Raw genomic sequence first — 25,527 nt, forward strand, 5'->3', positions numbered from 1 at the left:
TTTATATTATGATAAATAAATAAAATAATAATAATCGCAGATTCTAGCCATTTTCCACTAGTAACAAAGGTATTTGCAATAACTGCATTTAAAAATACAAAATTAGATGCTGAGTGATACAATTTCTTTTGCTCTGTCCCCATTAAGAACCAGCAAAATTAGGGAGTACAAGTTCCAGCTGTAAAGAACTTCTGTGGTGCAGACACTTTTGCAGGCAGGCAGGTTAGGATACAAATGCCTCTTACAAGACAGAGGGCTAGGGTCATGGTGTTGTCAATTGACTATCACTTGTATCATCACAGGGGGTCAAGGCCATGCTACAGCCCAGACAACAGCCACCGGAGATTATTATCTCTTAGGCACTTAGGAAATTATTCTGCAACTTGATTAAAATAAAACCCGGGGTTTTTAAAAGGCTTAATTGTTAAAATTAATTATTTTATTATAAAAATAATAAACTGTAACTTCTGTTGTTTAAATACTAAATTTTTACCTATTACTAAAATTGAATACAATCAACACTACTGTCCTACACCATTTATTTTGATGCTATGCTCTTTCAGTTTTTGATAGACTGAAGCTTTTCTGCACAGACAGTGCATTGTTCTATTGCAAGAATGCGGGGGAGCTGGAAGCATGGGAGACAAGGGTCAAGGATACCACCAACAGAGCTGGAAGACTATCAAGGTTGAAGAAAAACACATCAGCTGAATGCTTGTACTTAAACGATTTGCAGTGAAACAGCTGCCACTGCTAAAATTAAAATAGGCTTCTGCTAAGTTTGAAGTTCAATGCACTGCCACTTTGTGCATCCCAGCTTCATGCAGTCTCTGCGCTTGGGTAGATCAAGATTTGAAGACTGTTTTTCAAGCATTAAAAGAAGAAACTTTTTATAAATAAAAGAAATTGATCAGATAATGGGCTATAATTTCACCAGAAGCAGTGGCCAGGAATTGTGGAATTTTAGAGAGTCTTCGGTACCAATAAAGAAAGAAATAAAACTGTGCAAAGCCTGAACTCACATTCTAAAAATATCTTACTCATTTTCAGACTTGGTAAGTAGAGACAATGAGAGTTTAATACGTTAGTACTACCAGCTCCCACAATCACTGTACATAAGCTGCTATGAACAATCGCACCCGATCCATCTAGGCGAGGGGACGGCTGTGAGAGTTCGGCGAGGTTCAGCGTACTGCATCCCCAGGCAGCACAGAGCTCAGGAGCAGGCTTGTTAGTAACAACACTAACACACAGGGGGTTGTTCTAATTCTAAACAGTCAGATGAACACAGCAGTTCAGGGCAAGGACAAGGATCATGCTAAACTTATTTGCCTTCGCACCCGGTGAGAGATCCACAAACACCTAGCAGAATATTCACTGCCACCCACCTTCTGTGGTGACGGGGAGAGAAATCTCCATGCAGGCTGCAGACTGTGCTTTCCTGAATGGGGGCCGCCCAGGCCCGCGGCGGTTTGCTTTGGAGACATCTGCGCTGGAAAGTCGTTTTCCTGAGCTGCAACTCTGGGATGTTGGACTTGTACAGTGACCATTCACGTGATCTGGAAGGTGAATGCAACAAGTGCCAGGTAAAGTGCCAGCTCCGACAGTTCAGAATGGAGGAGAGATGTATGTTCTGATATTTAAGGATGGGTTAAATAAAATCTGGGACTAACTACTTATTTACCAGCCCAGCAAGTATATGTAAGAATAACTCACCATATCTTTAAGATATACTTGAAAAAAAACCAAAATCAAAGGACATAGAACTGGTACATGTTCTTACAGCTGCAGATCCCACAGCATTTTGTTCACCTATGCACACTGGCAATTTATCAAGATACTGCTGGTAACAATGTCATCCCTGATGTTGTGTCTCCTCACAGATACCAAACACATTCGAAAACTATCTTTCCTTTTTGTTCTCATAAAGAGCTGCAAGTGTAATAACTACAGGGTAGAATTTAGAGCCAGACATCTTCCCTACCTGACTCAAAGCTGCATGAAACAGGCATTGAAATGCCACTAGTCAGGATGGTTATAAAACTAGCCACAATATTGCTAAGTGTTTTATTCTTCATATACCGCATAGATTTATTTTACTGCTAAGGAAACTGACTGAACAATTGATTTGTTTGCTACAGGTCTAAAGATACGAGGCTAAGTCCTTGGACCCCTGCTAGAGGCCATGGTCAATCAGCACAGCACATGCTGCTGTCTGATGGACTGAAAACCAAAACACATCTGCTTTAAACTCTGCCTACGTTTATCTGTTCTTCCTCACTTCCTCGCTGGCAACAGGTCTTTAAAGCTCAACAACCCACTGATAAAGGGTTAGATCAGAGGGGTTGTACTGGACTATAAAACATTCCTGCAATATTCCTCTCATGTTGGATAATGCAACAAGAGAATAATTACTGAACACCATTTGCCCCTCAACCTATGAAAGGATACACTCAGGTATAACAGAGTTAGTTTTGGTCAGCAGGTCATTCATACTTACTAATTTAAGTAAACAGCAGGTAACAAGCATAACAAAAACTCAGATTTATGCAAGCACTATTGAGTATTTCTATTCAAAACTATGGAAGCTCAATACTATAGGTAAGGACAAGCTTGGAGTTTCTGACTTCATTTTAAGTGTCTGAGAATTAGATTAGTCTTTATGATTCTGTATAGAAATATAATATTCAGTTAACTCTCTTTGATTTGTATTGTATCTGAGGAAAAGATGAATGTTAATAAGCCAAGAAAATTTATTTCTTGGTTACCATACCATGATAGCTCCACTGTACATGATGAAAAGCTATTTCTATATTCAGATGCTAAAACAGTCTGTATTGAATACAGCATATAGTGTGCTATTATACTAGTCTTTCATTGTGTAAGTCATGTCCTTCCCATATGAAAGCAGTTCAGTCTTAATGAGCAAAATTGGAAAGAATTGTTCAGAATTATAGTTTAAAAAGCAATTTAGTATCTGTACTGCATAATGAGACGGCTCTGCAGGAGACACAACTTTCATGATTCTTATCATGTTTCTTAATACATGGCTATTAACTGAGCTAACAGCAGATATAAAAGTGGTGTGGGTGATTCATTCAACTTATAGTCAGGGAATTTTCCAAAATAGGCTGGAGCTATTCATATATTTCAGTAGAAAGTCCTTTGAGATCGGGGGCTTTGTTCAAGGGCACAGGCTGCCTGTTCAACCTCAGCAACAGACACATCGTCATCCAGCTGCTTCCTTTCTTCACAATTCAGTTTGTATGAAGGAGTTTCAGCATGATATCTAATTATCTCCAGGGGGATCCTAGGAAGCGGTGAGGAACATAACAGAGTAAAAAAGAATCATATTCTATAGAAACATCAACAACATTTGTGAGTCCCTTTCCCTGAACATTGTACAGAATGGGCACAATTCATCTAAACCTTTACACGCTACACCAAATGTGAAGAGAAATACTGCTATGTTTCTCTCAGTATGCTTGCTTATCTTGGTTACCTTCAAAGGCCCAAATGAAACAAAAACAATAAGTGGGGTCTGGGCACCTAAAATCCCTTCATGTGTTTTGACAACACCTTTCCGAATAAGCAAAGCCAGTTCCTGTGTAGTAAAAAAATCAGGGCTCATCCTATAAGCTGCAGAGATATCCCTTCAAGTACTGAAGTTGGTGAAATGTTAGTGAGTGCTACAGTGAGCGGAAGAGGGATTTTAGTGATCAGCTACACACTTTTCTATATTTTAATACTGTTCTGTTCTTCTGATTAGATATGATTATCTTTTAAATGCATACAACAAGGAGAAATTCAGCTCTTCAAACCTTAGTAAAACCAAAAAGACATTGTAGAAAGAGTAATATCATTATGGGAAGTACGACTGCAACATTTTTGCTGACAAGCTAATAAGAATCAGGCAGATAAAGACCACCCAAATTATGAGAAAATCCTATGTGTATATTTAAAAATTAATTTCTCACATTTTTTATGGTATAAGCTCAGTGATACAAAACAGTTCTAAAGAAAGGTTACGTGCTATTTAAGAAAGGGTTTCTTACTGCATTGGCTCTAAAATGAAGTGTGCAAGAAAAGTGCTAATTAAAAATCAATACTTGTTTCCTCCAGTGTGCTTTCTAAGGGAGACTGTGAGAATGCTCAAGCCATTACACCTTTCCAAAGTGACTGCAGTGATAAAGCAATGATGGCTATGAACTGTAAGAGGGTATATTTAGATGAGCTCTTAGGCACAAGTTCTTCCCTGTGAGGGTGCTGAGGCGCTGGCACAGGGTGCCCAGAGAAGCTGTGGCTGCCCCATCCCTGGCAGTGTTCAAGGCCAGGTTGGACACAGGGGCTTGGAGCAACCTGCTCTAGTGGAAGGTGTCCCTGCCTGTGGCAGGGGGTTGGAACTGGATGAGCTTTAAGGTCACTTCCAACCCAAACCAGTCTGGGATTCTATGATTTACTAGCTCTCTGGTAAGTGAATCACCTGATCCTCCTTTGCCATGACAGATGCCTTCCAATCACCCAAAGAACAAATAGAGGAGACTTGTAAAAACCTGGCTTTTTTCCAGCTTTGTTCCATTTGTAAGGAAGAACAGCATTTTAGCCTTCTTTTTTGTGCTGGCTTACTGCTTTTGTCATGTGGTCTCTGCAGCTTTTCTCATATCAGAAACAGTTGATACTAAGCACCAGTTGATACTGCAGACATTAGCACTGGTACTTATAAAGCAGTGCATGGATTGCTCTGTGCTCTTGATTTAATAGTGCAACAGCTCCTAACTCTCCTTCTTGAGAAGGCAGAGAGTAGTTGCCTGGGGAGAAAGCACTGCACAAAAAGCCCCTTTCTCTTTTCTACGCTCTTCCACCACTGCATTTGCCTTGCCCCCTATGCCTTCCCATGGGTGCTGCTGCTCATGAGGTCAAGGCAACTTGCATTATACTCTCTACTACTCCTAGATTCCAGCAGCAAGTACCAGAGTTACTAACGCTCTACATATGGGCATCCTGGCTCAGTGGAACTTATCCTTGAAGCAGTCTCCAGACTGTATAACAGCCATTCTGCTATGCCGGGGCAGCAGCCTTTTCTCCTGTTTGTGGAGAGCAAACTAAAAAGCCAGGGCTCAGTTTGTAGCCATTCTGTTTGTTAATGGAAAAATGTAAGGCTCATGGAAGCCATTGGAATTAATCATGGCAGATTACCCCATTCTACATTAGTCCATTTTATACTGATTTAACTGCACTGATTTAATAAAGCAGCAAGTAACACGTTGTATCTAAAATGTATTAAAACAAAAAAGCCAAGTTCATGACATAAAATTCTCTAATGTTCTCCATGTACTGCTTGTACAGTACAGGTCATGGTTGTTTGCCTTTGACAGGGCTTATGGCATTACCCATATGAATTGGAAATACTTTAGCTATCCCTGTTAGCAAACAGTGGGACCATTCAGTGCAGTGTGCAGCACAAAAACAGCTTAAGAAAAGAAACAGAATTGTGCTGGATGGAAGGCCAGTGTGTCACACCAACTATCAGTGAGATGATGAGATTAAAAGGAGCTGAAGAATTAACCTTAGCTACTGTGAACTTGGTGAAATTAGTGAGGGATGCCTTATGAAAGCTGGAATGTGCAACATAAGAGCAGCAAGCCTGCTGGAAAGCCTCCGATTAATCTTTTTTTTTAGGTATTACATAGATAGGGAACGTGTTATACACACACACTGATTTTAATTTAGACACAGTAACATGTATGTGTCACAACTTGCCTTGTCATACAATTATTTTAAACTACCTGGTGCCCCCTGCACAAAGGAAAAGGAACTCACTATTTACAAGGGAAAAGCTTAACCAAACGTATTAAAAAAAGTCAATAAGAAAGGAGTAACAAGCATTTGCAGTTGCCACCAAGCAAATTGTCTTACACTAGATGCAACAAAAAACCATTAAGACCAACCATTTTTCTAAGTTCTTACAAAGGGATAAATTCACAGAGAAAAACTAACTGAAAACCAGTTGTCACTAATGATCTGAGAGAGGCTGAGAAGAAAGGAATTTAAATCTGACTAATTAGAAGCATTATCACTGTAATGCTGTAAGGAAGTAAATCGATAAAAGAGCAGGCAAGAGGACCAGAGAGAGATGCTTTAACGTGGAGCAGAAAGAACCTGAAAAATGAGTCCCAGAGAATCTCCTCAACAAATTCTGAGGAATACAATCTGCTGTTAGAGGGAGGAAAAGTTCATTTGTTTCTCCTGGGGGAAAGGCCAAGGGAGGTGATTCTGCCCCTCTGCTCTGCTCTGGTGAAATACCTCTGGAGTCTGCATCCAGCTCTGGAGTCCTCAGCACAAGAAAGACATGGACCTGTTGGAGAGGGTCCAGAGGAGGGGCACAAAAATGATCAGAGGGATGAAGCACCTCTGCTATGAGGGAAGGCTGTGAGTTGGGGCTGTTCAGCTGGAGAAGAGAAGAGTCCGGGGAGACCTTATTGCAGCCTTTCAGTTCTTAAAAGGGGCCTATAAGAAAAATGGGAAGGGACTTTTTAGCAGGGCCTGTTGCAATAGGACATGGGGTGATGGTTTTAAACTAAAAGAGGAAAGATTCAGGCTGGATGTGAGGAAAAAAGTCTTTACAATGACAGCGATAAAACACTGGCAGAGGTTGCCCAGATTGGTGGCGGATGCTCCATCCCTGGAGACATTCAAGACCAGGCTGGATGTGGTTCTGAACAACCTGATCTAGTTGAAGATGTTGGACTAGGTGACCTTTGAAGGTCCCTTCCAACCCAAACTATTCTGTGATTCTGTGATTTTTGTGTATGATCAATAAATTGAGTTCTGGGTAATAATTATGGGTGTGACAAGCCTCTTTTTCTTTACACAGCAGAGATACACATTTAAATCAAGAGAAAAAAGGAGATCTCATAACTGTACAAATGGCCTGAAGAACAGTCTCAGGTTTGCACGTAAAATAACAAAAATGTTTGTAAAAGTAGTGTGACCATTCATTACTGAGAATATAGACTGACACCATAAATGACTCTTAAAAGAAAATCCCTTACAAAGTCAGGATCACCATTTTCTCTTGGTGCAGTTCTGTCAAGCAGGCAGGAGGGGAGGTGTGAGCCTTAGCAGAAGAGGTTAGTACAGATGGTCTGCCAGCAAAGGAGTGTATTTACCATTATGTCTTCTGCAGTTTGAAGAGGAAGGATGAATTGCTCTATTGACATACTGCTAGCACATTTAGGTCCACATTAAGAGTATAACATGCTATCATTGTAATATACTGCCTGTGTAATATAACGGTGTTCTTATTATGGTAATCAACTTTTATCACATGCCTGATCCTATATGTAATTTTTCTTTTTAAACAGGGTGAGCAGATATATTTTTCAAAGAAGCAAAATACTGTGAAGTGGTTTGGAATGTTCAGTGTGTTGTCACTGACAGAGCCCCTTTTAAAACTAGTATTTTTGCCTGCAGTTATGAACAATGACACCAAAATACAAAACGAATGCTATCCAAACGAAGATCACTAAGAATATATGTCCTAACATCACCTCGACATCATCATATCCAAAAACCCAAACCTAGCAGTGCAAATCTGAAAATAAATCAAGCTTTGTTCCCTGAGAGTAGTGGGAAAATCCTGGACTACTTGGATGTAAACTCTGCTGAACTTCGAGTGATCATATAGCAACATATTCTGGCCTGTCTGTCTCAAAAGGGACGCAGCACTCTGTGTGCCTCAACAGAATAACGTAACATAAATGGATGCTATGCTTTGTGTAATACACAGCAAAACACAGACAGAAAACTCAATTTCATTCTGAAACAAGCATGAGACATGATACATCCTGAGCTGCACAGAGGACAACACTGAAACATGCAATTAAAGTGGATGAACCACAGGACGACCTAGGATTTCAACAACTATTCCTGAGCACCCTCATTAGAAGCATTGCACCTGCCTTTTTAAGATGGAAAAATATCTGATTTTAATTCTCTGGTTCTGAAAGTGAAAAATTCATTCTTCCAAGAGGTTGGATTGGAAACATCTTTTCAACTTGAACGTGATAAAAATAAAGTCTGACATGTATGACCTGGAGTCTTTCTAAACAAAACTCCACCATTCCATCTGGAATCATGAATGAACAAAATGGAAGATAATTACAACTAAAGTGTTTGTAGTCTATTCTAACCAGATTCTTCCAGAGGTTCTTCCCCTCATTTTTCCCCAAATCATTGTTTTTAACTAGAGTTAGGAATATCTGAAATAATTGAGCTAGCATGACTCCATAGATGCTAACATAGAAATAATTTGATTACAAATACTCAACAGAAAAAGGCACAGATATGGTCAAATAAGGCATTCCAAATAGAATTAAGTTTACACACAATTTTTTTATGCAGTAATCAAACAATTCTAAAAAAAAATGCAAGTTTTTCCAAACTTACCATTACGCATTGTAGATTTTTGAGATTTCAGACCACATTATTGTAATAAATAAACTAGAAACAATTATTCATTCTTATTTTAATGTTGCAAAACCAGATTTTATAGTTGATATCATCTGATTTAGGGTTTCAATTTATCCTTCTTCTGTTACGACTTTGTTGTCAAAATAATTATCCACAGAAAATTATTACTTTCTAAATATTCTTCTGCTTGCACACACAAGTCAGTTACTAAGACTCTGGATGCTGCCTTAAGTCTAAACAAGGTGATAGGACCATCTATCTCATGCCCGAATCTCTGCCTACAGATGACAGGCTGTGTGAGAGCTCAATCCCAATCCAAGTTACTTACTATAGAGGACCTCTGAGTCCAGGCAAGTCTAGTAAATCGATGTGTAGCCCCAGATTTGGACTGCTGTGAAGTATTACAACCTGGGGAGTGGACAGAGACCACAGAATGGAAGAATGCTACATATGTGTTTACACTGCTTGAAAGGAGTGGAGAATTACTTACCTTTGAGAGTTCTTAGTAAGGAACTCTGCTTTAAATAAAAACAGAGAGCATAGGTACAGTGAAAATCTATTACAACGTGAGCCTAACAGTTGCCTCTCATTTTGTTATTATCAATTTTTAAATGTATAATGATATTTACTGCTTGTTGTGTTGTTTCAGCTAAGAAATTTTACTGTCTTTCCTTTGTGACTAAATGTCACTGTATCAGTTATAAATGTTTTAGTTAGGGTATTGTCTTGGTAATTTTAAACACTTACCTTTCCTTTAGACTACACGCTTGTTAAATCTCCCATATAGCAGCCCCTTTCTGCATTTGAAATATAACCACACAGCACATGCCTAATCTGCTGTCATAGTTCACAGAGTTAACCAGCTGGTCAGCTCTTAGTGCCTTTTTCTATTCCAGTTATTTGAACTGGCAGAGTGCTAATATATCTGTTGATATAGGTTCTCTTTTAAAACTGTTTGACCATAAATCTTCTTTTACTTAATTAAGAAGAAACTGATGCTGTCATACACCTACCTAACCTTCAGCAGATGAAAGAAACTTTTATCTAGGAGGATCCCAGCTACAGAATATCAAAATCCAAGCCTGAAACTGTGATTGCAGAGGGACCAAACATTTGAAAGCATTTCTGTAAAATGAAAGACTTTAGTTCAACCCTCAATGTTTTTCATCTTAATAGTGATCAAACTTGCAGCAAAAAAGCCAAAGAGCATCCTGAATCAGGATGGAGCTGAATCAGCAGGAGCATAGCCAGGAGTTTGAGGGATGTCATCCTTCCCCTCTATTTGGCATTTGTTAGACTACACCTCAAGTCCTGTGCCCAGTTTTGGGCTCCCCATTACATGGAAGATAGTGACATACAGGCTTGAGTTCAGCAAGGGTCCACCAATCCAGCAAGGGAGTTGTCACATGTGATGTAAGAGGAGAGTTTGAGACCTGGGGTTTTTTTTCAGCCTTAAGAAGAGAAGACAGGGGAGACCTTATTGCTGTCTGCAACTACCTGATCCAAGTATATGGAGAAGATAGAGCCAGACGCTTCTCAGAGGTGCACATTGGTCAGATGAGAGGCAAAGGACACGTCTTAGAAGATGGGAAGTTCAGGTTAAATGTTAGGAAAAAAACCTTTTTTTCCCCTGTGGATGATCCAAAACTGGAAGAGATTGCCCAGAGAGGTTGTGGACCCCCTGCCATTGGAGGCATTCAAGACTCAACTGGACGCTGCCCTCGCCTAGCTGGTCTAACTAAACCTGCTTTGAGCAGGGTGAGAGCTTAGACAACCTCCAGAGGTCCCTTCCAACCTTATTATGCTGTAATTCTAACTACAAGCAGAGTTTAGTTGATTCCTCAATTCAGCTGGTATTTTCAGACTGCTAGGTGAACAGAAATTACTCTCCCCTACTAGCAGGAGGCACGCACTGAACAGTCCATAAAATCCTTTGCATGTAGAAATACATATAATTTCCAATGCATATTGCCACATCATTCAAGAAAAGCATATTAATAGCTGGATGTCTGAACTGCCTTTTCTAGAAATGTCAGACCAAGAAGGGAAGCCACACATGTTCAAAACTTCTGAACTGTTGTTTAGCATTATAAACATCATTATGGATACAGATCCAGACAAACCAGTGCAGGATGTGTCACTCACAAGCTCCCAGCTTGGCCAATGCAGCAGTAAAACAAAGGCACATTAAAAGATTCAAAATTTTGCCAGTGTCTAAAGTCTGCTGTAAAATACTTTGCAAGGGGAAAGCAAGAATTTCTGTAACCCCACTGCTCATTTGTAATATCAAAATGAGGCCTTGTTTACAATATCCAGGTACTGCTTCACAGGCTTGGGAGCATTCCCTTGCAATGAAATACGAGGGCATCAAATGGTGGCATCCGCATCAGAAGACATTTCTCAAATCCTTGAAAAAACTGAGATTATTTGGTACTTTGTCTAGATTTTCATCTGCTGTGTAGGATGGGATACATTGACCTGGTAAAGAATTCATTCACTGCTTGTAAATATCTGAAGAAAGCATGGGGAATCATATTCATCTTTTGAAGATCACAGCTTGCAAGAGGAAACAAAGATGACTGTCTCTATTTGCATTTTCTAGGTGACAACAGAAATTCCTACAGTGAAACCATCTGTTCATAGGAATGAAATAAAAATCAGCAGTTACCCAGTATCTCCATCTTTAGCCGGGACTTCTGCCCAGCTCCCTGTGATTACCTGGAAACTTTGAAAGCTTTTAATGAAATCAGCAGAAGTACTTCCTAAAAGAAAAATACAAGCTGATGCTTAAAGTGGCTGGTGAAGCAAACTGAGAAAACTCTCATATAAAAGCAGTTGTATGTGTCATGATATAGCCCAGATTCTCCACTTGATTAAATTAGATGAGGATTATCCCCATAACTCACTTCAGTGCAGCAGTGAATGGAAGTGCAGATGATCTTTTCAGCAAACTTTGGGAAACAGTACTAGCGTCAAAAATAAAGATAGTACCATTCAGAGCTGCCTCTGAAGGATCATAGGGAAGCTGTACAGTATATGCAACATCAATGTCACATCCCTGCTACACACAAAAAGCTGTGGACAGGTTGGAGAGGGTCCAAAAGAGACACGAGGATGATCAGAGAACTGGGAAGCCTGCCACATGAGGAAAGGCTGAGAGAACTGGGTTTGTTCAGCCTTGAGAAAAGAAGGCTCAGGGAGGGCCTTACCACCATGTTCCAGTATTTAAGGAGTGGCTGCAAAGAAGATGGAAATTCACTTTTTAAGGAGTCACATGGACAAGACAAGGGGTAATGGGTACAAGTTACTCCCAGAGAAATTCTGGTTGGACACAAGAGGAAGATTTTTCACAATGAGAATAATGAGTCGTTGGAACAATCTTCCCAGGGAAATGGTGGATTCCCCAATGTTGGAGACTTTTAAGATTCAGCTGGACAGGGTGCTGAGACATCTAGTAGGTCATGCTTTGCCTAGAAAACTTGGACCAGATGATCCTTGAGGTCCCTTCCAACCTCTTGTTCTAGGATTCTATGACCTTCCTTCTGGCCAACTCAAATAAACTCTGGGTTACTCTGATCCGCAGTAGGCAAAACTATCAAGAAGTTCCAATGTATGCCCCCAATGTATGTAGGGCATATTCTCACATTTCTGTGTGAAGATAAAGCATCCAGGGCAACAAGTTCTTCAGCAAGGACAGATAATAATCATTACATCAAAATAAGAAGATGCTGAGGTCAGCTTTACCAGTCATACAAGAGTCAAAATGGAGTCCCAAAGTACCTTTAAGTCACGAAAATCCTGACAAGGTTTAACTAGAACACCCTGAGTCATCAGATCACACATTACTCCCTTCAATCCTAGCAAATTATTCCCTGAGCAATTCTCAGTACAGGCAGCACCTCCACCAGAAATAGATTTAACTTCTACTTAACCTCTACTATTACAATTCAAAGCAAAGTGGAAGCAAGGACGTTACATGAGCCAGATCCTAAGACAGGAGCAGAACTGTAAGCTGCCAAATGCTAATGTATCTCCCAATTAGCTGCAGTCGGTGCTGAGAGTAGGTGATGTATCAGCACTCTGTAAAAAGCTATGAGCCAGAGCCGATGGGATGGATGTACAGTATCTTCTCATTTGAAAGTGGTGACTTGAATATCTTTACAAGAAGTGTGGGCCAGAGAGAATTGTTATTCCCTGTATATTCAGACTATGGGTACGATCCCAGGAAACAGCCAAACAGTGGATAAGTAATCTCTAAGAGCTCTGCCAGTGTAGCCAAGACATTTTTGAGCAGATATAAATGAAACGCAGATATTATACACCACCTTTTCCAGGAACTCCCATTTAAATTTAGCTCCTTACATTGAGAAAGAGATGCTTTTTCCAGCCTGTTGTAAACTAAGCAACCTATAATTCAGCGCAGTTTTAATGGCTAGAATAATTAATAGGAATCTGCCCTTCTAAGACATGAAGTAGAACTGAAACAAGGCTTTTTGTTTTGTTTCAGGGGGAGGGTTTTAAGCCTTCCTCTGTAGTTGATCAGCTGTGAGTATCTGCCAGCTTATACACTGAATGCTGCTTCCACATGCTTTATCCTTAGCAATCCATCAGGTTGTTGGTAATACCAGGACAGAGTACTGTGAAAGTCGCAATAAACAGAATGTTTAAGTGATTATTTGATAATTTTGTAATTTGAAATTAATAGAGTTCTGTGTTCTACATTACAAAAAACCACGTGAGTATAAGTAAATCGAGGCATGGTAGAAACATGACTGTGATGAAATCAGAAGCACAGACCAGGTTATGCACTCCATTAATCTTCAAACTTCCCTACCTATGTCATATATTTCAGATGAATGAAATATATGATGCCTCATCATATATTTCATCATGCCTTTCATCATGCGTCCTACTCTAGTAGGTTGAATCTGTTTAACTCTTACAGCTTTCCTTTTTGTCACAGTCACCCTGCTCCCTAGTCCTTGGGGTTTCGTGGGTTTTTCTGTGTGTTGTGGGTTTTAGTTTGGGGGTTTTTTTGGTTTGTTCTGGTCGGTTTTTTTTGTTTGGGGTTTTTTGTGGGGTTTTTTTTTGGTGGTGGTTTTTTTTTTTTTTCCCACAACATAAATCTGCCTCTATTTGTCACTATATTCTAGGCAATGCTCACAACATTGTCCAGCTCCCAGCGTGATTACAGGAAAGCTGATGGTAAGGCAGGCTTTTTTCCTTTGTTATGCAACTTTTTTATATTACACAACAAAACCCTCAGCACTTTTAGTTACATTGATTTGTTTCCTGCTTTTCTAAAAACCGATAAACCCAGTCTTTGACCCAGCAGATTTATCTTTTTCTTGTGTTATGCTTCAGGATATAAATCTATTTCATGCATGTTTAGCCTTAGATCCTACCCTATGGCTATTTTAATACTCTAAGTATCAAATACCTTCCCTCTTCATAGCTGCCCATTTATTTTGTGATAAATATTAATTATTATTATTAGTGATGAATATTAATTCTACAGGTCTATAGCTGCCTACATCACTTCTTTTACCTTTCTGGAGTATTAAGAGTATTAGAATTTTCCATTCTGATCTTTTTGTGTGTGCATTCCTACAATTCTAGTTTCTGAAACACTACTGTTGATAGAGTAAGTTATTTTAACAAAATCACTGAAATCTGCACAATGTGGATTGAATTTTCCAATGATTTTTCAATGTTTATTTCCTTAATCTTTACCAGGAGCTACTAGCAGCTTTCCCAGTTCATCAGTCATTTATAATGTGGAAGACGTATTTATTCCCCTGACTTTTGCCTTGGGGAACAGTGCTGCATTGCTTAATACATGCACATGATTCCTAGTGACAGAAATTAAGTTTGGCTGCATTATGCAAGGATGTGATCCAACTCTAATTTCTATCTCTGAAAAGACACCCAAAGTAATGTGAGAACGCTACATGGCTTTTTCAGTCACCTGACACAAGAAACTTCCCATAAGAGCAAAACCAGAAAGTACTCCTTGAGACTGAGAATGTTTAAAGACAATCATAAAAGTAATGATGGGAACCACACATTTCAACACAAATGCCAGGAGCAATCTCCTTTACTTGGATACTTAAGAGGGCATGATCTGCCCCAAACATTTTTAGGTTACGCAAGATGTTGAATTTTCATTTGAGGTTTTTGGAGGTGAAAGTTCTGCTCTCACTATGCATTTCCACTGAAACATAAAAGAAGAATTGAGGAAAAGATTACAGCAAACTGGCTGACGTAAGTCTCAAGTTGAGGACCGAGACACACTATAAAATATAGATATTCAACTGTCTTATTGCTGTGGCACAGAATTTGTACATCAAAAAGAAAACAGACTAGCGCATGCATTGGGTGTTATAGGCAGAGATAAACATCACTGACAACCAGTTATAATGGCTCAAGCATGTAAAAAGTTCTGGAGCCTTTTCATCATAAAATATTACACACCCAGTGTGTAATGATTGGCAAAATATATTTACATGAGATACATGAATATTAAACAAGCAAAATGCTGAGAGCTGCCAACAGAACTGTATGGGTTAATAGGTGATTTTTAGAAAGCCTTTTCAGACAAAGCCTTCAAAGGTTATTGTGTTATCTCATGAATCAGTTGGTAAAATGTTTTGCCAATGAATGTAAGGAAGTTTAAAGCTGTTGGCTTTCGCCTACCGTACCAAGATCAGTCTTAAGATCTGTTGGCAGACTTAACTTTCTTGATCCTTTAACTGAAACAACAGAAAAAGGAGAAAGGCAGTTGTTAATCAGTAAGAAAGAAAAAGGAGCGAGGGAAAACAACATGCCATCTTCTGGTTAACACCATGTTGCAAATTTGTAGGATATTGTTTTGGTTTTTTTTTTAATCAGCATCTAAAGGCAGAATTTTGGTTTCAATATTTTTATGTCCACCATTCAGCAAAAGAAATGCAATTGAATAAAAAAGCACTGGAAAGAACCTTTCTCCAGAAGTGAATGGTGTTTTGCACAGCTTTGGCTGTGTGCTGCAATATCTTACCTTGTGATGACAGGAATGAGTAAAAAAACCAAAATGAGCTGAAGGCAAATATTGCAAATGCTGCTTATGCAGCATGTCACAAATATTTAAACACCTGGAAACCAATCTAATAACAGGGTGCAATGAAATGAGTTCTGACGACATCATACCTCAAGATACCATTTGAACAAGAGAGGGCATATTGTACAGATGATGGAGACAGAACACACAATTGTAATATTACGGAAAGGAAGACAGATTGCACAGAAACGAAATACAAGAGCTTCAGGACACAATGTGGTGTTATCTAGACATCCAAATATTGCTCTGAATTTACCTAAGATTTAATTATCTGTTGTGTTCCAATTATGCCCTCAAAACTATGATTTTGCTTCTGTTCAAAAATGTTTTCATTTCCTTACACAAAAGCACAGTTTTCAACAATGAACACCAGAGAACTGAAATGAAGCATGTCTTGTAGGAGTCAAAGTGGCATTACATTTATTAAAAGAATTCCTTAAGAAATCTTTAACTAATTATTCAAAATAATTTCCAATATGGTTCTTTCATTTTGCACTCAGTCAGTACTTTTTCACATTGTTTTCTGGCTTTTACCCCTTACCCATATTGTCTGTTACTGGCAGCAAACAATGCAGTAGTTGTCAGCTAGCTATTATACTTGTAAAGAAAGTCCCACATGGTATCACAGTGATAGGAACACTGGAACATGTGAATATAAGGAACAAGTCCTTTGTAATTTCTATTTAATAAGCTTTTAGGTCAGAAGGATGCCTAGAACAGTCACTTAGCATTTCGAGTCAGAGAGTTCCTAAAAAGAAATTCTGTTGCATTCTTTTGCAGTGTCATAAACTACAAAGCCTGCAATGTGGCATAAGAAAATACCAGCTGGCACCTATGTTAGATGTTTTTCTTTCTTTCTTCAGGGAAGAGCAGAGAAGCCCTTTAGGCTTTTGAGCAACATTTTGGTATCAGTAGAATCAGCAGAGCCCTCCCAGTAACCCATTTCTAGCTGTCACTTTAAATGGATGCTCTGGGACAAAGCAAAGAGATCTCTTCAGGTCAACCTAACATCAAAATATATATCATTAACACTACTACATGAAATTTCTCCAATTTGGATACCAAGTGTTCAGCTCCTACACCCATTTTAGGCACTCTCACAAAGGGCAGCTTGATTTTCAGAACAGCCTTTTAAAAACATTCCATTTATCTGAGCAGCTGTCACACACAGATTGTGACTGGAGGATACTACTCCAGAAAATCAGTGCTTTGCTATACAGAAAGAAGCATCACTTGTGAGATAATCTCCTTTGAAGCAAAGGACAACATCTGGCCCAACCAGCCCTCTGAAAAAGGATTACCAATTCCTAAAGAAGACTGTAGGACAACTTTACTTACAGATGAGGATCTAGATTAGGGTATTTCAGAGCTACAAAACCTAGCTGCATTTAACACCAACGAGCTTCATTAATGCTGTCATCATGGAGGCTTTGAGCTTTGCAAATTGGTGGTTTAACCTCTTCTGTTAAAAGGTGTTTCTGTATAACAGGAATTATGCCTTGTGTTATATGCCACAGATGTTCCCAAGTTGTGGTATATATGTCTGACTGTAAGACTGCAGAAATAGCTCCCAGCTATTTGTGTGCAGTCTCATACAGCACATGCAAAGTACGCACTTCCACAGCTGTGCACAGCCAAAATAGGCATACTGTACTGAAGGCTGCAATCTAACACAGTCTCAGGACGCTGGAGAGACTGAGGATCAGAAAGGACTATGCGGTTGATTAGTTGGTTTATGGGTACAGGAGTAGAGTAGAGGGTGAGTACAGGACACAGTGAATAGGGGGCTAAAAGACAAAGGAGACACACAGGATGAGGAAATGAAGACGGTGCAGTTGAGGAAGCCAGCAGTTACTCCTACCACCGTCTCCACCACCAAGTTGGAATTTTTTGGTGTAGGACACAATTGTGCTAGGAAAAGCATGGACCACTGTCAAGACCACAAGTGTAAAAACAAAAGGAGTAGCTGGTTGCTTTCATGCTTTACTGTGATCAACGCTGTGCATATTACTTTTTGAGGGGTAAAACTAACTTCACTATAAAGCTGCTCAGAGAGTGGATATTATCATATAGCTATTATCATATAGCCTATTTTTAGTTCTTAAGTCATGTATGTTTTACTACCTCTACATTTATTATAAAGGAGGATCATGCATGTAAACCCATCTTGTTGAGAAAGAGCTTTTGAAATCCAGTCTAAGTATGCAATAGAGTATAAAGGTTCAAGAGGCTAGTGGAGTTGTTACCATTATTTGTTTGCATTCGTGCTGGAAGTGGCCAGTTTAAATTGTGATGCCACAGCTCAAGGCAAGACAGTCCCTCCCCAAAGAGCTTAACGTGTCAACAGTCAAGTTATCCAACTGTGGGGTGAGAAGAAGGCACAGACAGAGTTAATAGGTATGGTCTGGCAGCTAGCTAAGCTGAGCACCCAGTTTCCTCACCTGACAACATGGTATCTTATAGCCATATGGTTCCCACCAGTCTTTCAGCGAAAACAAGAAGGCACAACCAACAAACAAATGCGTGCTCGCAGCTATGACATTCAGTGGTGTGTTCCCCACAGCTATTACAGCAGGACTGTAGTCAGAGAACTTAGTATTATTCAAAATGAATACAGCTCTTCACACATCTCTTTCTCTTAGGGAGCTTCTGCCTGTGTAAAACTTTGGACTGTCAATCCTAGTTCCCCGCTGCTAAAATATGGATTTAAGAGCCGAATGTTTAGCTACCCAATTGGACAAGGTACACAGTAAGGTCCTGGACATTTGGCTACTGGGGCTCAGAGCCAATGTAGAGACAGCCTTTTTCCTTTGGTGGCCTCAGGCAAAGCACCCCAGGCAGTGCTTTCCTGTGGGAGCTACATTCAAGCTGAACTTCACTCTCGCTCTGCCCTGAGCTACAGCTAGTGCCGCACTGCTGCCACTCCTGTGCCTGGCCATGGCCCTGCTGATCCTCCCTTGTCCCTGGTGATCACCAGGCAGTGCTTGGCCCTGGTCACCCTCCCCAGAGCTGTCCTGCTCCCTTGCTTAGCTCCTGTCTCCATGGTCCATAGGGGCTGCTGGCCTCTGCTGGGAGGCTCAGGCCCCCCTGAGCCATGCACCATGGGCTGCATGGGGGCCACCCCTGCTGCTCCTCCTGAACCAAACTCCAAGGCCCAAATGCAGATCCCCATTTCCTCCCCTTTGTCAGCTCATACTGCTCTCCATTCCTTGCTAATCCCTACATGTCTCAACATCTTAAGCAAGCATGAATTCACCTGACCAGAAAACCCCTCATCACATATCAGAAAAAGTGATAAAATGCACCTTGTATCCACAGTGCAGGAGCTAACCTCTCTTTAATGATTAATTTGCCTTCTGACTAGTCAACATTCTTCTTAATATATGAGAAAATGGTTATTCTGGCAGTTATCAATTATCAAGTTACAAAGTAAATTACATTCTATGTTTTACACACACACACAAAATGTTTTGAAACATTTACTTTCTTGCACATGGGAATATAGTTTTCAAACTGAGTAAAATCTCTTCAGCTACTCTGAAGTTACCCGCGAGTTAAAGAAGAGTGTCTGTGTTAGAAACTTAATAATATTCTTTTTGAAAAAAAGCTATTTAAACAGATTTCCTGTAGGGAAGTAGGAGTTTGGCATGGGCCTAATCCCAGCAGATGTAACCAGTGGAATGAATCAGGATAACAGCACTTGGAAATCACAGTACGTATAAATACTCATAATGTTGCCATTAGGGACCTGTTCTAAAGCTCATGGGAATCAACTGTGAAAATATTTACATAGCCTCCTCTAAGGTCTATAGTCTTAAAAGCATTTTGGATGCGAGCCCCCAGTATGAAGGTGATTCCTTAAGAAAAAAACACAAGCGCACTTTCATTTGAGAACACACATTTGAGAGGTCACTCTCCTGTACATGGACTGATGGTCTTTGAAAGAAGTCTAAACTGTCCATTGCATCTTACACAACAAAATTAAATGACCTCTCAAAGATGCGCTTTCTTGTGCTTACAGTGTATTTGCAACTATGCACTTCAGTATAAAGCTGCATACATATGGCTAAAGCAATAAGGGACATATATATAATTATGAATATTATACTCCTAAGAGCCCCTGAATAAATTTTCCTAATGAGGTGATAAAAATAAAGGTAAACTTTATTAGAATGGGTACTGGTTTTAATACATTATATAGTAATTAACTCCAGCATTGGACGTAGCACCATTTACACTATGAGTGCTTACAAAGCCTGAGTTCTTTATGTTGTTTTAGTGCTACTGAGTTGTCACATGCCATTGTAGAGCAAAGGTAGCACAAAGCCCTAACCTGTGACCTTCAAATCACAACAATCAAAATGCAGTTTGATTTTCTCTATTGCAAGAACATGGCCTGCATGACTAAAATATTCTGATGGTACTGAAAAATCCTGATCTCCACTGTTCTTTATGTGATCTGAGGGGTGTTTTTAAGCCAGTCAAATACTATTAGATGGCACGCCATGCTGCATCACTGTTCTCACAAAATGTACTTTATATAGATAAGTATTCTGGGTTTTTTTGAAGTTCTTTGTTCCGCTATAGTATTTACTTACTAATTTGATTAAAATAAAATACTAGTGGTTAAGGAAGCTTATTCCTCTTTTTCTACCACTCTTAAATAGCAAGGTTGGCATTTCTCCACTTGCTGCTACCCCCTGTGTGGCCAATTCTGTGAATTTCAGAAACGTTTTCATCAAATGTTTTAATTTCATGTTCTAGTCTGAAAGACTTTCAGAACAGGAATCTCTCCAGAGTACAGCACACTTCCATAATGGAGCTTGTGTGCCATGCGCTTTAGATCAAAGGCAAGGCTGGAAGTAAAAGGATCTTGACTGATGAATCCATAACTATGCAGATTCATCAGTTGTGTGCTACAAGAAAAAAATGTTAGCCAGTGCAGAGGTTGATGTAGCTGGGAGGCTATGCTGATAAGCACAAGGTAATTCCACTCCCAAGTTCTTGGGGGTTGCAATTTTGAGGTCGTTTGTTGCAGATGATTAGACTGGATTTTGCCCAGTGTAAGAGCAGGTGTGCCAAGGCAAAATTGTTTTAATTTCCCATTAAAAAAAAAAATAATAGATCTCTCACCGTAAAAGTAAGTTCTATTTTTAAAAAAGCAGTTAATTCTAATAATAGTTGCTAGCTACAAAATTGCACCTGATTTCACATTTTAAAGATTCAAAAATAGCTTGGAAAACCACAGGGAAGGGCTAAAATAGGAAACATTCATAAATATGCCATGTTTAATCTCCAAAACAGAAAAGCAGACTAAATTTTGGAGCAAATGATCTTAAATTTATCTAAAAATCATGTTTTTGGTCAATAGCAGAATGAAAAATTGAAGTTAACTGCAGAAAAAGTAGTTGTCATTTATCATTATAGAACTAAGCACATGCACACGTGTATACCAAGTCAGTAATCTCTTAGTTTTCGGTAAAAAGAAAAAGAGAGAATGCAGCTCATTTCTGGAAAGCAGACTAAAAAGATGAATCCCAGCGAGCCACAGAATAAATAGGCCAATTATACTGAGTTATCTATCAAATGTTTTCTTTTAAAGCCCATATCATGAGTTTCTGAGCTCAAGAGTTTGCCCTCCTACTGTTATACCACTATCATTATAGACTATTTCACTTTGCTATTCCCATGTCTACAAAATTTGGGTCAAAAACAGTGCAAGGAAATACATCTTTCAAAACAGCTATTTTCTTTTAGATGTTTCAGGGAAATACTTTTATTAGTTTTAGGTTTTTGTGAATTACTGATTAGTGGCCTTCATTCAAGATGAGTGTGTCCTGTTACAATAAAATAAAATATGTGAAATAATAACAGAGGACTTGAATAGTATATTTGTGGGAACTTTTTAACATAAGTAAGTAAAATACTTACCAAACTACAAGGAAAAGCAGTGTGATACACATATCACAGGCAAAATGAATGTATCATAGAATCATAGAATGGTTTGGGTTGGAAAAGACATTAAGATCATCTAGTTCCAACCCCCCTGCCATAGGCAGGGACACCACACACTAGACCATGTCACCCAAGGCTGGCATTGGGTGTCCAACCTGGCATTGAACACTGCCAGGGACGGAGCATTCACAACTTCCTTGGGCAACCTGTTCCATCATCAATCCTGTTCAAGTTACACATCCTTATTTTCCATCACATTTAAAAGTCCGCTATTAGAAAACAGCTGTAAGCAACTATCTTTAAGACAGTGAACTCACATTAAAGAGACTAATGCAGACTAGGCACTTGCAGAAAAAGTCTCTCAAAATGAGATGAACTCCACCTTCTGAAGGACTATGGGTAAAATGGGAAACAGTTATCAATTTTCAAATGGCCAAAATTTCACTGCCGGGTCAAAGTGGTTGATAAGCAAGTATTTTGATTTGAGGTTATGTTTCTATTGTAAATGACATAACTCAGGCACTGGGTTTTAATGGTTAAAATTCATCATCTCCATATTGCTGGTTTTTTCAACTCTATGTGCACATATGCATAATACACATAGAGAATTATAAAGACTCTCTACTGAACAAAAGTCAGAAAGGCTTTTAACAAAGCAGAGAAACAAGCCTCTAGTAGGAGGATAGAGGAATATATCTGCATGATATATGATATTTCTTAACTCATATGTTTTCATGCTCTTCACCTCAAGATGCACCACGTACATTTAATTTTCCTTTAAGTAAACAGACTTAGGCTTTTGTTGTGCTGTGTAATAAGCACTTCTGCAGTAAATTCTTCTAGTTGGAATTGTAACTATGCACTTCACTTCTCAGGGACTAATGAAACACAGTGATGCATGACATGAATGGCTTATACAGACTGCAGGAAGAGAAGCCAATCACCTTTACCTGAAGTGGGAGACTTGCAACGCTCTAGCTCCAGGGAAACTGGACTGTCACTGAGTTCAGTCAGGCCTGAAAAAATGGAGTTAAAAAGTTAAGTTACAATCTAACAGGGCATGCTTCAACTTTCTTGGTTGACGATATTCTGCACTTCAAAGTCAATTTGGAGAAAGGAATGGTGTGAAACGTGAGGAAAATAGATATTTCAGATAACTGCAGTTATCAGGCTGTCACTGCAGGAATTTAGGTCTGGTTTTAAAATCACACCTTTTGCCAACTCAGATTTGTTTTCTGAGCCCCTCAGGGTAGACACATAGTGACTGTACCTAACTAGAGAAAACAAGTAAATAGAGTTTAAAATTTAAATGTCTGTGATGTGAATCAAACTAATTCATCCCTGTCAAACTGATGTGGAAGCAACTCTATGCTTTCAACCTCTGCAGAATCCAGGAAGGAAACCTTAAAACAGGGGGAGAGATGCTCTCTGAATATAAGACAGAATTTTTGTGCAAGATCCTGATATATTGTTTAGAAGTATTTGTGAGGAACTCATTTGCAGCAATCTACCATGGAAGACAGCAACAAGTAGAATACTCTTAATTTCCTCTGCTTAAGATTGGGCTTGTTACTGTGACCAAACTAAGATCCATCTTTGGCACAAGTTGCATGTACAAGTTTAACACGCCTTTTGGCACGCTAGGGAGAGAAAGCCTGAGCTCGTGCTATCCTCTGCCATGGGCTAACTGTGGATAAACCGGGCATGGCCACACTTTTCCAAATGTACCCTCTGTATGTATTCCATGGTGCCCTACAGTTTATATCAAGAGGTTCACACTTGTCACATGGAGCTCTGACACTTCATGCTGTAGGCTACTTGGGACTGGCAGACAGCCCAGCACCAGACATCCATCTGCTAGCAGTGGGGACTCATCACTCAGGTCATAGAGCCCAGTGAACATTAGCCCACACTCATGCACATTACTGTCATGTTGATACTGTGTTTACAGACACTTTGCATATGTTGTGTATTAGAAGTCAAACATCTATCACGACCTTTCAATATGCTTTAATCTGGCACCACGCCCCCTACAACGTGACATGGGTTAATTTTTATGGCTTCTGGACCCTCAGGCTCAGAGACCATCATCTCTAAAATTCATATAGACTCATGTTTTTGGTCACCAGTGCTGTTCTTTTTGTATTAAAACAGTGGGATCCTACTGTAGGTAGCGATATTTTTCTTACAGTGTAATTTTGAACTGCTCTGAGAAATGGGGAGAATCTAGAGCCCCAACCAGCAGAATAAAAAATTTCTACCACTAACAAAGCTATCTCAATGCTAGAACAACTTTGAGCACTTTGGAAAACCAGTATTGATTTGGCTTGTTAAGCCAGTAGCAATGACATATTTGCTCCTGACTTTCAAACAGCAAAAGATCAGCCTAGACACTAATGTTGCAAACTGAAGACTTTGTATTTTGAGAAATGTATTTGAATCTTTCTTAAATTCAACTTCGAATTTGTGAGAGAATTTTATATTCCAACCAATCAATTGTGAGTCCAGTCACTTTTGATGTTACAAGAGAATTCAGGAACTGCAATCATTCAGGAAGCCTCTCTATGCATAGCTTTCTAACTGAAACCTGGAGTCAGGCAGAAGTACAATTTGCTGTAAGTACCTAGAGATTTGGAATGTAATTGCTTTTTGCTGTGGAACTGTCTGCAAGGTACAGTGGGAGCGAGTCTGACACATCTGCATAGCATCAGAGGCCTTGGAGAAACAAAACGAATTATTGAACTGTTTCTTTTGTAAATGCAGTATTGGAAATATTAAAGTTTTAACACTCTGGCTATGATGTTGTGATTAATGAAATTCTTCTAAGCTTTGCACAGTTACGATTGATGATATTTACAACGTCAAATGCCAGCTCTGATGTTGCTTCTAAATAGAGTTTCTTTTTTCCCTTTTTTTTTTTTTTTTATTTTTATGATGCCACTGTCTTAAGCAGGAAAGACACCAAATCACTGTTCTGAAAACCCAAGAGCAACCACTGGGAGAATACCACAAGCTCTTTATGTTTGATAACAGCTGTACAACATACAACAGTAAAGATAAAGATTTTATGCAACGGTATTTAAGAATGGTGAACATGTGAACTTCTCTACAAATCTGGACTTGTTGTCAAGCCACTCTGTATCACCTCTAACAATGACCAAACCTCCAGACAAACCCAAAACCAGCCCAAGAAGTGCAGTAAGCCCCCATGTTAAGCCTAAATGGTAATATGTGCCCTGCACAAGGGCATTAATCTCAGACACTTAGATTTGCTTAAGCACTGCCACTTGCAGATTTTCTCCTGCCATAAATCTTTCCTGCTTAGAAATATTATGAGTTCTTTTAGTTATCCATCTGTATATCCAAAGTATCTTTTACTCTTACTGAATTCTAAATCCCAAAGATGTTATATGGCAATGAATCACACAATTGTCATTCACTGAAAGGAATAAACATATACTTGTCAAACTTAGAGTTACCTTTGATTCCATTAAATGTTGTCTTTTGTCTCCCTTTCGAAGCTCTTAAGCTTTTCTTTGTACTCCTGCTTATTTTCTACCGTTGTTTCCTTTTTAAGGGAACCAAGCTAAATCTTTCCAATAATTTCTCGTGTATAAGTGTTTCCACAAAACTCAGCTTCCCTTGAACATGTGAGAGACTAAAACAGCTCCTGAAGTTGGATTACGAAACTATTTTCACTTTTGATTTTGGAGTTCTGTAGGCCCAATATGTGCCCCAAAATATTTTAGCTTTTTTTAGTCCCAAAAGCCCCCGTGACAGCAAATTTTGAGTCCAGGTAGAGCAAGAGCATAGCAGCAAAGATAAACACAAATAACTGAGACTGGCAATGTAAAGGACCACCTGTGAGAAGATATACCCATTGACATTATAAAGAAATAGGCTTTGATTTGAACAAATGATAGAGATGTGAAAATAATCAAAGATGTAAATATAATACATAAGGCATTAAAGCACTTTTAAAGACATGTCCTATGGATACT

The 25,527-nt window shown here is 39.2% G+C and overlaps 1 protein-coding gene across 7 annotated transcripts in view; it reads right to left on the reverse strand.

The window, feature by feature from the left end:
- The window catches only part of STXBP5L (syntaxin binding protein 5 like), a 188,510-nt gene that overhangs the window by 21,438 nt on the left and 141,545 nt on the right, over nt 1–25,527 (reverse strand). For 3 of the 7 annotated variants that reach the window (XR_003989447.1, XM_030472012.1, XM_030472009.1), the window contains 2 exons: nt 22,471–22,542; nt 1,389–1,559 (listed from right to left, as the gene is read on the reverse strand). Coding sequence is in view for 6 of the 7 variants with exons in the window: in XM_030472012.1 (XP_030327872.1) it covers nt 1,389–1,559; nt 22,471–22,542 (243 nt within the window). In the remaining variant the exon portion in view is untranslated. Of the gene's footprint in view, nt 1–1,388; nt 1,560–15,173; nt 15,225–22,470; nt 22,543–25,527 lie in introns of all 7 variants that reach the window. The other 4 variants (XM_030472013.1, XM_030472010.1, XM_030472011.1 and 1 more) reach the window with 3 other exon arrangements.

Source organism: Strigops habroptila, chromosome 2 (assembly GCF_004027225.2).
Source record: "Strigops habroptila isolate Jane chromosome 2, bStrHab1.2.pri, whole genome shotgun sequence".
Taxonomy (NCBI): domain Eukaryota; kingdom Metazoa; phylum Chordata; class Aves; order Psittaciformes; family Psittacidae; genus Strigops; species Strigops habroptila.